Source organism: Geotrypetes seraphini, chromosome 15 (genome assembly GCF_902459505.1).
Source record: "Geotrypetes seraphini chromosome 15, aGeoSer1.1, whole genome shotgun sequence".
Classification (NCBI taxonomy): Eukaryota; Metazoa; Chordata; class Amphibia; order Gymnophiona; family Dermophiidae; genus Geotrypetes; species Geotrypetes seraphini.
Window position 1 is genome coordinate 31909484 of NC_047098.1, and position 15198 is coordinate 31924681.

Genomic DNA, 15198 nt, shown 5'->3' on the forward strand with positions numbered 1-15198 from the left:
CCACCAATGCCTAAGCTCCATCCTCACCTGCACAAGCCTCAAACACTTTAAAATCATAAGTAGCAACATTCTAGAGCTCAGATTGTGATGTCATAATGCCTCATTCCACCAATGCCTAAGTTCCGCCCTCACCTGCACAAGCCTCAAACACTTTAAAATCATAAGTAGCAACATTCTAGAGCTCAGATTGTGATGTCATAATGCCTCATTCCACCAATGCCTAAGTTCCGCCCTCACCTGCACAAGCCTCAAACACTTTAAAATCATAAGTGTTTGAGAATTGTGCGGTTAAGGCAGAGCGTACAGGAATGGGGCAGGGACAAACTTGTGGGGACGGGATGGGGGAAACTGAGTTCATGCGGAGACGGGGAAAATTTGTTCCCATGTTATTCTCTATCCCAGATAGTCAATGTCAGCAACTCCAGCATTGAATATCCAGGATCACCGCTGACCATGGGAGGCAGCCAAGCTGCCTCCTGCAGTTCAATATCAGGCCCAGTATTCCTCAAACATCCTTAGTTTTTCACTTTTTCTTAAATTGATTGTTGAGGTTGTCCGGATCTCACCACAGACAACTACAACAATCATGACACCAGCCGCAGATACCTAAGAGAACATATTCTTCTTAAATTGTTTATAGTCAAATGCAGTTTTTAACTCAGTTGCGAGCAGATTCCATATTAACAGTACTGCCCTTGAAAAATACTGAACCTGTCTCCTTTTTGATTGAAACTCTTTTTAACGGATGGTAAATCCAGGACCAGTATCACCTGCTTGGTGGCAATAAACTCTCCGGTAGAGGTGGTGAAGACAAAGACATGTGCCTGAATTCAAGAAAGCATGGGACAGGCACGTGGGATCTCATAGGGAGAGGAGGAGATAGTGGATGCTGTGGATGGGCAGACTGGATGGGCCATTGGGCCTTTATCGGCCATCATGTTTCTCTGTTTCTAAATAAACTGGACCTGAATTGTGAAGAACTTTCAACCCCAAACACAAAATTGACCTCTATGAAGGAGAAAACTATTTGGAATGCTAAATCTAGAACGGCAATTGTGTCCGTGGCGGGAGTAAAATTATGGAATTTCCTCCCTGGCATTCTGAAACCCAACTGTATGTGGAGGCTTTTCTCTGAAATTTTGTTAGTAGATATATTTAATAAGAAACTTGAACTGTGATCATTGCACTATACTTAGTGAAGTTTGACAATATATAATTTCCTCCAGTTTTTGACATTATCTTTAGTGGATTAAGTTATTATGTGGATTGCACTGTAATCGAAAGTATTTTGCATTTGTACTGTCTTTGAACTATTGTGAATGTCTCATTTGTTAACCGCTTAGTCATAGGTGGTCTAGAAATTGTAGAAATAAAATAAATAAAATCAGAATAAATAGAATAAATAAATAGAATCAGAAAATAATATTAAAGATTGAACTAGGCCAGTTACTGGGCAGACTTGTACGGTCTGTGTCTGTGCATGGCCGTTTGGAGGAGGATGGGCAGGGGAGGGCTTCAATGGCTGGGAGGGTGTAGATGGGCTGGAGTAAGTCTTAACAGAGATTTCGGCAGTTGGAACCCAAGCACAGTACCGGGTAAAGCTTTGGATTCTCGCCCAGAAATAGCTAAGAAGAAAAAAAATAATAATAATAATAATTTAAATTGAATCAGATTGGGCAGACTGGATGGACCATTCGGGTCTTTATCTGCCGTCATCTACTATGTTACTATGTTATGTTATAAACCTAGTTCAACATTCTACCAGCAACCAGAAGTCCATACAGTAGAGGGGTTGCCTCATCCCAAATGTTCTGAAATGTGATCACCCATACTTAGGGGTCCTTTTACAAAGGCGCGGTAGTGGTTTAACTGCGCATTAAACCGCCTGCCGCGCAAGTACCTAATGCCTCCATTGCGAGGCGTTAGGATTATAGGCTGCCACGGGGGTTAGCGCGTGATGAAATGTCCGATGTGCTAACCCCCGTATCGCGCCTTGATAAAAGGAGCCCTTAGGGTTACCCTATGGCTCCAGAAAAAGGACAGATTGAGACATCCAGGTTTTACTTCTACTGAAAGTGGATGTCTCAATCTGTCCTCCTTTTCCTGGAGCCATAGGGTAACCCTACCCATACTGCCATGTTTAGGATCCATTGCAATTTTCTGACTTGCAATATTCTTCAGAAGACCTAAATAGTTTCAAGTTTATAAAAAAAAAAAAAATTTATACCACCTAATCAGACTTCTAGGTAGTGTACATCAATAAAAATAGTATGTAAGGAACATTAAAATTAAAATAAAATAACTAAATTAGTGGGTAGATTAGTACACAAAACAAACAGAGGAGACATATGTCCACAGAGGGGAAGGGGGGAATGAACTACAATATAGAGAGAAAAGGAACATACAGTATAAGGGAAAGACAAGAGGAAGGGAATGTGCAGCGTATTTTTAATATAAGAACAGTTATAGTCCAAAAGCATCAGTAAAGAGAAATGTTTTTAGTTTTGATTATAAATGGTTTTGTGTTGTTTCCTCATATAAATAATTTGGTATAGAGTTCCAGAGCAAGGGAATGGTAGCTGCGAAATTATTGGATCACAAAGTATTGATGTGTTTTAGGGAAGGAATAGTGAGACGATTTTGGGAGATCTGAGTGGAGTGTAAGGAATGAGGAGAAATGCAATAATCCAGGTGACTTAACACAGCTGCCTGGACCACTAGCCAGAATTCCCGAGGATATAGATGGTGGTGAGACAACTAAGGACTTAACCAAGTCTTTTTTACTACCTGATTGATCTTTTGAATCCAAGGTGAGGGAAAATGTTAAATAAGCCCCCAAGAAACTGGAGCTCCTGGTACAAGCAGCATCCCAAATGCAATTCCCCAGGGAGTTCTTATAAGCTGACCCACAAAATCTGTTTTCACCACATTCGTCTTGAAGGCACGATCTACCATCCATAAAGAAATAGTTTCCACCATTCTTCTAATCATTGTTTTATCATTTCTGAGAGACATTTACACAACCATTTCTGGGCTGCCAAATTCTATATTCAGCTTCTCTTCCTGCCCAGGTGCTGCTATTGCTAACTATCTGGGAAAAGGCTTCCTGGCCATCCGAAAATCAGGCCACCTCTGCGTGAAGACTCACAGTCAGCCATATGTGGATTACTCTGGGCGGGAGAAGGTGATGGAAGTTCGAACTGATGCCATCAAACCAGGTCAGGCTTTGTTTACAAAAGGAATGCTAATCCCTTCTTTTCCTAGTCAGATTTCCTGAATTCCCCTAATAGCAGACATCCCATATTTGGGAACAGAATGGGATGATTCATCTTGGCCATTTCATCGCAGCCACGATGAACCGTCCTCTCTGCTTCTCCACGTCACTGTTGGTGCCTTTCCTCCTCTCTGCCCCTGTGTCGTAGTAAGGGAGATCAGGGGGTGTGGACCACCCCCTCCGGGAGCCGTCTTGTGGTGCCTTTCCTCTTCTCCGCCCCTATGGCGTCGTAAGGGAGAGTGGGGGATGTGGACCACCCCTCCGGGAGCTGTCTTGTGGTGCCTTTCCTCCTCTCCGCCCCTGTGTCATAGTAAGGGAGAGCAGTGGATGTGGACCACCCCCTCCTGGAGCCGTCTTGTGGTGCCTTTCCTCCTCTCCACCCCTGTGTCGTAGTAAGGGAAAGCGGGAGGTGTAGACCACCCTCTCCGGGAGCGGTCTTGATAGGAGTGTCGGTGCCTTTCCTCCTCTCTGTCCTTCCCGCATACCTCTTGAAAAGTTCACTGGTGTGAGCAGCGTCTTCACCTCTTGCCCGGGCCTTGGCTCCCTTGTGTCATCACTTCCTAGTCACAGGACCAGGACATCACGTCAGAGAGGAGCCAAGGCTGAACATAAGAATTGCCGCTGCTGGGTCAGACCAGTGGTCCATTGTGCCCAGTAGCCCGCTCCCGCAAAGGCCCTTAGGTCAAAGACCAGTGCCCTAACTGAGTCTAGCCTTACCTGCATACGCTCTAGTTCATCAGGAACTTGTCTAACTTTGTCTTGAATCCCTGAAGGGTGTTTTCCCCTATAACAGCCTCCGGAAGAGCGTTCCAGTTTTCTACCACTCTCTGGGTGAAGAAGAACTTCCTTACATTTGTACGGAATCTATCCCCTTTTAACTTTAGCGAGTGCCCTCTCGTTCTCTTCACGTTAGAGAGGGTGAACAACCTGTCTTTCTCTACTAAGTCTATTCCCTTCTGGTGTGAGCAGGAGGTGGAAGATGCTGCTCGTGCCAGCAATCTTTTCAAGAGGTATGCAGTGGCAGTGGGGGGAAGGGAGGTATGCAATGGCAGTGTGGGGGGGGGGGAGGGAAATATGCAGTGGCAGTGAGGGGGAGTGGTGCTTTAGTGGCGGGAAAGAGTAAGGGGGCATCCCTAGTTTGGGAGGTGGAAATGAAGTCAGGGGCCTCAACACCCTGGGGTTGTGGGTTCAAACCCACACTGCTCCTTCTGATCCTGGGCAAGTCATTTAATCCCCTAATTGCCCCATGTACATCAGATAGACTGTGAGCCCGCTGGGACAGACAAGGAAAAATGTTTGAGTACCTGAATAAACTCATGTAAACCGTTCTGAGCTTTCCTGGGAGAACAGTATAGAAAAATTGAATACATAATGTAATGTAATGTAATGTAATTTATTTCTTATATACCGCTACATCCGTTAGGTTCTAAGCAGTTTACAGAAAATATACATTAAGATTAGAAATAAGAAAGGTACTTGAAAAATTCCCTTACTGTCCCGAAGGCTCACAATCTAACTAAAGTACCTGGAGGGTAATAGAGAAGTGAAAAGTAGAGTTAGAGGAAAAATAAAAATAAAATAAACATTTTAACAAGACAGCATTGATCTAAATACTTTGGAAGGTAGAAGAGAGGAGAGAAAGGAATAGAAGCAGAAGGGGGATGCCCCCGAGCTGACAACTGGATATAGGCAGATTCATTGTGGCCGATTCAGCGTTGAAACGGCCGCGATGAAATGGCCGAGCTGAAACCGACATGCTGAATCGTCCTAGACTCATTTGTGAAGTGCCTGTACCATACAAACAGTCCCCATACAGCAGAGAGAGAGACCCATATCGTGTAAGCACTTCATGGGATAAGTACCCTTTGATCTAGGAGGCCTTTGTGTAATACAAATTGGTTTCCCCTTTCAGGACTACGTATCCTGCTGGTTGACCAATGGATTGAGACTGGGGGAACCATGCAGGCTGCTATCAAGTTGGTGGAACAGGAGGGAGGAGTGGTAGCAGGTGAGAGGGAAACCACTTTGGGGTCAATATTCAAAGTGATTTAACTGGCCAGAAATGGCTGCTGGCCAGTTAAATCGTTTGTTCAGGGCCTACCAGTCATATTCAGCAGCACTTACTACTGCTACTAATCATTTCTATAGTGCTACCAGGCCTTACTGGGTCAGACCAATGGTCCATCCAGCCCAGTATGTCGTCTTCACGGAGGCCAATCCAAGTCACAAGTACCTGGCAAAACCCCAAATAGTAGCAGCAGTCTATGCCACCGATCCAGGGCAAGCAGTGGCTTCTCCCATGTCTGTCTCAATAGCAATTTATGGACGTTTCCTCCAGGAACTTGTCCTTTTTTAAAAAAAACCAGCTAAATTAACCAGTGTTACCACATCCTCTGGCAATGTGTTCCAGAGCTTGACTATTCTCTGAGTGAAAAAATTTTCTTCCTATTGGTTTTAAAAGCATTACTCTGTAACTTTATCGATCCACTTGTACCCGTTCTACACCACTCAGGATTTTGTAGACTTCAATCATATCTCCCCTCAGCCTTCGCTTTTCCAAGCTGTACATCAAACCATGGAAGAGTTTACAATCTAGTTAACACTTAACCTAACTTAGTAAAGGGGCCCCTATATCTGCAACAGTGAAGTCTATTTTAAATACAAGAAAAAGTCCCATATTAAAAATATCAGTCAACTCTTGTGACAAACTTAGACTATTTATTTTTCTGGGAAAATTGTCATGTGGCAAGCTCTGGAAACTAAAAAGGGCAACGATTTAGACTCAGAACATAAAAAGAATAAACTATCCTTCATTATGAACACATCACGTTCTAAATCCTTAGATGATTAGTGCCTCTGAAAATGTCTGGTTAGTGCCCAGTGCGAAACTGACTATTTGGGGGGGGCATTCAGAGGGTAGAGTCGGCACTTAACCAGCCATAGTAACTGCAGAAACAGGACAGCGTAAAAGTCAGTCCTATCTTTATACAGTTCACCGTAGCTGGTTAAGTGCTAAATAGCGCACTTTATTTGGCTATGTTTTCACCAGCAAATTTTACCCAGAAATTCAATGTAGCTGGGCATTGAGTTCCAGGTGGTCAGCAAAATGCTGATTGCCACTGGTTGAATATCGGACCCTTCTCACCCCCAGTATTCAGCAGGATTTAGCTGGCCAGGAATGGCTTCTGGCTGGTTAAGTCCCATTTGGGAGACAGCCAGTTATCAACCACTGAATATTGGGCTCGCTGGCCAGCCCAGTGACTGGCTATGTTGTGTGACATAGTCGGTCACCCCTGATTTTCATCAGCTGACTGGCTAAGTTACGTGGCCAGAGAAACCTACCTAAAATGTGGGTCTATCTTTGGTTGTTAGCCCTAGTTGACCAGCTGATGAAAATCAGTTTGACTGACTCAGTGCAAGCGACCGACCTTTGCCCCAGATATTCCATGTCGGTGACCTCAGCATTAACTATCCGGGATCACTGCCTTCTACGGACCCTTTATGTTTATGTTTATTAAATTCCTGCTACTCATAAGCAGCTGTGTGGCGAAGCTAAACGCACACTGAGCTGCCGCTGCTGGTCCGGGAGTGGGGAAAGAAGACGAGGAAGGCAGAAGTTCCGGGAGATACGCGACAGCAGCAGGAAGTCGCTAGACATGCAGCGCTAGCGCCGTACCGCGTGTTAAGAACCTCTAACCCTACAGGATGTGCCTCTTACGGCGAGAGGCACGTCCTGTAGGCAAGTCAGTTGGCCGGCGCCTCTCTTCCTCCTCAGTGTGCCGCGGCACACTTGGAATCTCAGAAGGCACACTAGTGTACCACGGCACACAGTTTGCGATACACTGCCTTAGAGGGAGCATAGGTGCCTGCATATCTTCCCATGCCACCCTGACTCTACCTCCAGACAGCCCCATAAGAACATAAGAAACGCCTTCACCGGATCAGACCTAGGTCCATCTAGTCCAGCGATCCGCACACGCGGAGGCCCAGTTAGGTGCTCCCTGTTGGAGACCCGGATCTCCCATATCCCTCGATATGATTTGCAAGAAGGTGCGCATCCAACTTGCGCTTGAAACCCTGAACACTAGTCTCTGCCACAAGCTCCTCTGGGAGAGCATTCCAAGCACTCACCACTCGCTGTGTGAAGCAGAACTTCCTGACATTTGTCCTGAACCTGCTGCCACACAGTTTCAGGCTATGACCTCTTGTCCGTGTCACATTTGAAAATGTCAGTAATGCTTCTTCCTGGTCAATTATGTCAAATCCTTTTAATATTTTAAAAGTCTCTATCAAATCCCCCCTCAATCTTCTCTTTTCGAGGGTGAACAGTCCAAATTTTCAGAGGCGTTCTTGATAGCTCAAATTCTCCATACCTTTGACTAGTTTAGTGGCTCGCCTCTGCACCCTTTCCAGCAGAGTTATATCCTTCTTGAACTAATTGGCCACAGTGGTCACACCACATTTTCAGCAACATGGTGGTTAGCTGCTGGGGACAGTCTACTCAGCATGGCTTAAGGGGGCAGAAGCCTCTCGTACCCGCTTACACTATGCAGTATATGAACCCAATAATAGATGAGGGCAGGTAAAGTCCAATGTGTCGCTGAGCTACATTGTCGGCCTGGTCATTGCTGAGAATAAGCGGAGAAAGCTTGAACAGGTTGAAGGACTCCTGAGGCAGACGTCATCGCCAAAATACGGCCATGTCGAGTCCCATAATCAAGTGGTCTTTGATTACCTATCCAGCTTTGATCTTCATTACAAAGTAACCCATCTACAATTATTATCTGCACCTCACTGCTCTGTTTATCAACCCGTGAGATATTGGTTGCTCTTTTTTTGAGCTCCTCCTTTAAAAACCATTTCCCATGCTGTTTCATCTCAATTTTAAGCCAAAAATCACATTTTTAAAAATCTGAAATTCATGTTTTTTCCCGCATCCTCAATGATGTGCATTATTGATCAATAACGCTCACAATGTTTCAAGAAGCTCACAGTGTTTCAGACCCCTGACGTTACTTTTGATTCTGCCTCCTCGTAGCTTCATATCATGACCTCTAGTTTCTAAAGCTTCCTACAACCTTTTCTAAATGCAGCATCATGAAATATTTTTTCATAAAACGGGTGGTGGATGCCTAGAATGCCCTCACAGAAGAGGTGATGGAAGCAGAAATAACACAGATATGAGTACAGGGGAACACAAAGAGAAAGGCAATGACCAAAAGTCTATTCATTGACATCATTGTTGCCTCTTCTTAAATGACTGATTCAACAGGAAAGACATTCAGTTACAGTAATAGGTAAGTGGAGGAAAGCAAGTTGGTGAGATGCAGGACCATTGTGAGAGACAGGTTACAGTGAGCGGGGAGAGAGACAATTTATAGTGTGTGTGATGTGATCACATGATCCAAGATTTTATCTGAGTTCTTGTCTTCTCAAGGTGTGGCTGCAATCTGCATTGAGGACAGTGAAGGTGGCCTGCAGGTGAAGGCTCAGTACAAGTGCTCTGATTGTGTTCCTGAACATCTGCGGATCCAATTTAACAGCCATTATCTACACTCTTTCGAAGCCTTTCCCAGTCAGCAAGAAAACCATGAAGAATGAATCTCTCCTTCACATTTAGACCCCTCACACATGGTGAATTTCTTCTCCACACCTGGACCTCTCCCTCATAGTGGACCTCTCCATTCTGGACCTCTCTCTGATGGTGAGCTTCCATGGAGATTCTGTCCTCCATTCTGGACCTCTCCCTCACAGTGAACCTTTACCTTTTACCTGACACACTCACTTTTGGTGAATCTCTCTCTTGCTTGAACCTCTCACTTATATCTGGGCCCCTCGCTCCCAGGCATAGACTCCTCCTCACACATGGTGAACCTGTCTTCAACAACTGGACGTCTCACTCATGGTGAACATTTATTTCCTTTTTCTTTTCACAAACCTTTACAGAGTAGCTACATTCTTTTACCTATAGAATGTTCATCGAGGGGGGGGGCATAGTATTGGGGTTGGGTATGAGTTGTAGATGGTCAGAAAGCAGGCATGTAGTTGGGAAGGAAGATTGATGCATGGGATAGGGGCAAAAATATAGTTGGAAGAGGAGATAAACTGATATGGTTATGGAGCATGGTGATTCAGGTAGGAGATTGAATGGGGTGATATGAGGAAGCACTTGGGAAGCTGAATGAGGATGTGGTTAGGAAGAGGTTTGTGAAAACGGTGAAAAGCTGATGTGGTTGTAGACAGGACTGGTGTGATGAGGAGTGAGGATGTGATAAAGGGAGATTCGTGTGGTTGGGAGGTGAGGATGCTGTTGGTAGGGGGTGCAAATGTGGTTAGGAGAAAATTAGAGAGAAATCATTATATTTGGGAGAGGGGGTTGGGGGTGAGCAGAGGTTGGTGAACGTGTGTTGAGAGTATTATTAGCTTTATAGAAAATGATGCCCTTGTAACACAAGCTGCCGCTCACATGTGCCTAATCTATAGCTGGAACTGGAAAATAAAATAAAATATTCTTATATGAAATGAGTACTGTATAAATCCTTTCCATGTATAAAAGACAACATGAATCTTGCCATATCAGACTCAAATGTTCCTCCGAGAAGATGTTTCTGTTAATGTCAACCAGAAAACAATGAACAGACTGCAGATAATGTACAAGATGCAGGCGTTGTTTATTAGTAAATGCAGTAACATATACAACCTTATAGCCAACCAAGGGACCCGACACGGTCCATGTTTCGGACAACACGCCTTCCTCAGGGGGCCATTGTGCAAGACTTGCTTGACCCCATTTGATCGTGATTGGCGTGTTTGTTATCTTTTATGCAGTTTGCTTTATACCTTAACCACCATGGACCCCTGAGGAAAGCGTGTTATCCGAAACACGGACCGTGTCGGGTCCCTTGGTTGGCTATAAGGTTGTATATGTTACTGCATTTACTAATAAACAACGCCTGCATCTTGTACATTGTCTGCAGTCTGTTCGTTGTTTTCTGGTTGCTGTTGTTTACTGCAGACTAGGTTGGATTTTCTTTCTCTCTGCTAATGTCAACAAATCAGTGACTGTACAAAGAAAGTGACAGTTACAGGTCAGAGAGACTGTGGCACAGAGGTTGCAGGGAAGGGCAGGAGGCCTATGGTAAGCAGCAGTAAGTGCGCATTAACCATTCTGCTCTGCAGTGCTGCTTCAGGTCAGCCTAACTCAGTGGTCTCAAACAGGTGGCTCGGGGGCCACATGCGGCCCGCCAGGTACTATTTTGAGGCCCTTGGTATATGTATCATAATCACAAAAGTAAAATAACAGTTTTTTGATCATATGTCTCTTTAACTATAAATTACAATATTATTATTAAGACTTAGCCAAAAGGAAAGATTTATAAACTTTAAAGAGTTTTACCTCATGCAAAATTGTCATTTCTTTAATAAGACAGTAACTATTTTTTCTGAGGCCCTCCAAATACCTACAAATCCAAAATGTGGCCCTGCAAAGGGTTTGAGTTTGAGACCACTGGCCTAACTGAACAGTACCAGGATCCAAGTCACGGGAAGAGCAGCTTTCAAAAACCAGACTATCTAAAAATTGCACAATATGAGTGCTTTTTTCTTTATGGCACCTGCGGCTTGGAATCCTATGCATTTACCTATTAGAGGAAAACTCTTGTTAAAATTGTTCAACACAAAGTGGAAGACCTTTCAGCTCTTTCAAAAGGTACTTAAGGTATATGACTGAATTGCTAAAGTCAGTATTGGATGGCCTTAGGAGCCAGCTTTTCAAAATGATTAGGGGTGCTCAAAAGCCCTGTCCCTGACCCCACTCCCATAACAATAGAACTAATTGTAATGCCATCTTTTCCATTCATTTTTCATATATACACACAATATAATCTTATTAACAACACATAATGGTTAACTACAAAATTAAACTACACTGTATGCTTCTCAGCGTTCATTCCTACCAGAATACTTGGCCTTGGTCATGCAGAATAGAGAATGACACGGGGACAAATTGGGCCCCATCCCCGCAGGAACTCAATTTCCCCATCCTGTCCCCATGAGTTTTGTTGCTGTCCCTGGCTCTGCCCCATTCCTGTAAACTCTGCCTTAACCTCACAAGCCTCGAACACTTATGATATTAAAATGTTTGAGGCTTGTGCAGATGAGGATGGAGCTTGTAGGAAAGGGGCAGAGACGGTAAAATTAGTCCCCTTGGGGATGGGAAAAATTTTGTCCCCATGTCATTCTCTAAGGCAGTGAAAAATTATTCCACTGCCTTACCACGCCTCATTCAAAGTGATTACTTGATTCTATTTTAAAATAGAATCAAGTAATCACTTTGAATGAGGTGTGGTAAGGCAGTGGAATAATTTTTCACTGTTGTAGGATTTTGTTGGTGAATACCCTCCATTCTAGAATTTTTACTAAAGTGCCTAGTGCTTCATTCTCTAAGGCAGAACACAGATAAGCCCTATGCAAATACAAGACCACAAATTAAAAGTACTAACATACACAAATGAAACACTCAGTTGACAGACTCTACATGCAGTAGAACACCAGAGAAATAGAATTTCTTCCTGAACAGTGCAAAATATAATAATATCAAACAATAATTCCCACTTAAGCTAGAATGTGTATGAAAGTTCTATTTTACTAACAGGAGTGAGCCTCAGTAATGGAGCCTACGCGTAGTCAAATTCAATGACTGGGGTATTCAGCGTAGTTGTTTGTTGCTCCTTATTCTCCAATCATTGGCTTCACTCCTTCACTCCTATTATTTTACTTTATTTATCAAAAGACTAAAACTAATATAAATTAGTGATTATTATTTAAGTAGATATCTTTAGGGCTGAAATACAAAAGGATAAATATAAAAAATTCAAGAGAGATGAGAGTGACTACATACAACAAAGAGTATACCCCTGGTTAAAAACTCAAGAAGGGGCAAATTTGGGAGACTCTGGGAAAGGTAAAAAAGTGGCATTTGATCAAACCTCTGATTCTTCTAATTTTGGCTCAAGTTCTGATGAGGATTTTTTAGGCCCAAGACCGCAGTTCCAACGCAGAGGTCGGCGACGAAGAGGCAATGGTCGAAGAAATTATCCAAATCAAGGCCAATATCAGAACCAGGGCCAATATCAAAATTCAGGTACATACCAATATCAAAGACCACAGACCCGTTCACAACGAGGTCAACAATTCCCATAACGATGCCATTATATGAACACCAGGCAATACAACCTGACCCTACTTTAGTAGAGGGTTCTCCTATTGTAAATTTATCTAATCATCTCTTAACAACTGATGAATTTTCTGTATTATCTAAAGGTTTATCCTTTGTTCCGATGGCTTCGGTTGATATATTTCAAGATAACATCGATATCGAAAAATTCTATCACACATTGAAAATTAAATCCTTTTTTTCCCAACAGGATACATATATACAAGAAGAGACTGATTCTCTAGTGACACCAAAATCATGTTGGGTACCTCCGGGTCCGACAGATCCTGTTTTGGAAACTTTCCATAGACTCATGAGATGTGATATTGAAAAAATTAACAAAGATAAACAATATAGACGGATTTCCAATATGAATAAAAAAGAAAGGAATGCTATTTTGACTCTCACTTCCGATAAAGAGTTAATCATCAAGAGAGCCGATAAAGGCGGGAAGATTGTGTTAATGAATAGAGTGGACTATATGATGGAAGCTTTTAAACAACTACACAGTGATGATTATATAGTTTTAACCGTTGATCCAACGAAAGATTTGCAGTTAAAAATCAACAAACTGACTAAAACTGCTTTAGATCATGGCTATTTAACTAAAAGAGAGTTTCGGTTTTTGAATGTGGGATACCCAAAAATCCCGATTTTCTATCTGCTTCCTAAAATCCATAAGTCTCTAACTACTCCACCAGGGAGACCTATCGTCTCCAATAGAGGATCGCTTTTGGAAGCTGCATCTATCTATATTGATAAGTTTCTTCAAACTTTTGTAAAAAAGACTGTTTCCTATATACAGGATACTACTGAATTCTTGAGGAGAATTGAGCCCATTCAATTAGATCGACAATCTATACTGGTCACGATAGATGTGTGCTCTCTTTATACTATCATTCCACAAGAGGAGGCGCTTGAGATTATTAAAGAAACCCTGGATTCAAGAATAAATCCTAAAGTGCCGACAACGTTTCTTTGTCAATTAGCTAAAATGGTACTTCAACACAGTTTTTTCATGTTTGAAGATTGTTTATTCCATCAAAAATCAGGGATAGCAATGGGTATTACCATGGCTCCGGCTGTGGCAAACCTGTTCATGAATGACTTTGAACAAAAATGGATATATCCCTCACATTTTTTTAACAAAGTAACACTATGGACTCGCTATATTGATGACATCTTTTTGATCTGGAACGGAGACTCTGATGAACTCAGTGAGTTTTTGAAATATATGGACACTTGTCACCCTAAAGTTAGATTTACTCATACTTCCAGCTCAGCTGAAATTTCATTCCTGGATGTTTTGATTAAAATTGTGGATGGGAAATTTCAGACACAGGTCTATACGAAACCGACAGATAGCAATTCGGTATTACATTTTTCAAGTGCTCATACTAGTTCCCTTAGAAAGAGTCTTCTTTTTTCCACAATTTTTGAGAATTAGAAGAATCTGTACCTCTGAGGTTGATTTTAAAAGACAAGCAATTAACCTGAAACAAAAATTTTTGCAACGGGGTTACCCGGAAAAAACCATCACGAGAGCATATAAAAGAGCCCTTTATAATCATAGGGAGCTTTTATTAACCCCCAGAAATAAGAACAAAGGTAATATAGATGAGAAGGTTATGACTTGTGTACTAACGTACTCGAATCAGAGCTACAAAATTGCTCAATCTTTGAGAAAACATTGGGAGATACTAAGTATAGCAGGAACATTTAAGGACTATTCCCTCAGGATAGCATATCGCCATAGTAGAAATCTGAAGGAAATACTATGCCCCTCTCATCTTAAAGATGCCTCCATTAATTCAGACACTGCGATGTTGGGACACCAAATATGTGGCAAATGTCAGATGTGTGCTCTGATGGAATGCACTAAAACATTCAGGAACCCTAAAGATAATAGGGAATATACCTTGAATCATACGTCGAATTGTAAAACCCGGGGAGTGGTGTATGCTTTAAGATGTCCCTGTAATCTACTATATATAGGGCAGACGTCAAGGCCACTGACTGTCAGACTGACAGAACACAAGAGTAACATTAAGAATCTGAATATGGGGGCGCCACTAGCAAGACATTGCATTACGAAAAAACATGAGTTCATGACACTAAGAGCTGTCATTATAGAGGTAGTTAAACTTGATAATAGAGGAGGCAATTTCAGGCGTATGCTAGCCCAGCATGAACAGCGATGGATTAGCCGATTAAATACATTGTATCCTGATGGCCTGAACAAACAAATTGAATGACAACATTTTTATTAGAAGCTACCTTTAACAAACTACTTGAATGGTAACATTTTTACCAAACACTGGCTGGATTCCAGTTCCAGGTTTTGGTTTGTTGCCTTAGATAATGCAGTATAGTTTACGATCTTCTGCCCCAATGAAATCCGATATTCTGACTGACGTCAGTACACTGCCAAGTCTTTTAAAATGAGGCTGTCGCCATTTTGTTTAGACTATGAGACCGCTTTCAAATACATAGTGAGCAGTAAGTAAGTGAATTTATTGTGTATAAACTGTATAAAGTATATTGCTGTTTATTAAAATCAAAACAAAAAATTTTTTTCTATTTTTTCAGCGGCTTGGTTTCCATAATATTCGGCCTTGATGCAGTGGGTTGGAATCTTTGCCCACGAAACGTTGGCCACGTTGGCTTTTCTGTAATACAAGCGCTGACTCAAGATAAGTAGGCTTTCTAA

The 15198-nt window shown here is 42.4% G+C and overlaps 1 protein-coding gene across 3 annotated transcripts in view; it reads left to right on the forward strand.

Moving 5' to 3' along the window:
- LOC117349387 (adenine phosphoribosyltransferase-like) overlaps window positions 1-9785 on the forward strand; it is a 46156-nt gene extending 36371 nt beyond the window's left edge. For all 3 annotated transcript variants that reach the window (XM_033922809.1, XM_033922807.1, XM_033922808.1), the window contains 3 exons: window positions 3072-3218; window positions 5187-5282; window positions 8712-9785. In XM_033922809.1, the coding sequence (XP_033778700.1) occupies window positions 3072-3218; window positions 5187-5282; window positions 8712-8875 (407 nt within the window). In that variant the 3' untranslated portion in view covers window positions 8876-9785. The remainder of the gene's footprint in view (window positions 1-3071; window positions 3219-5186; window positions 5283-8711) is intronic.
- The last annotated feature ends 5413 nt before the right edge of the window (window positions 9786-15198 follow it).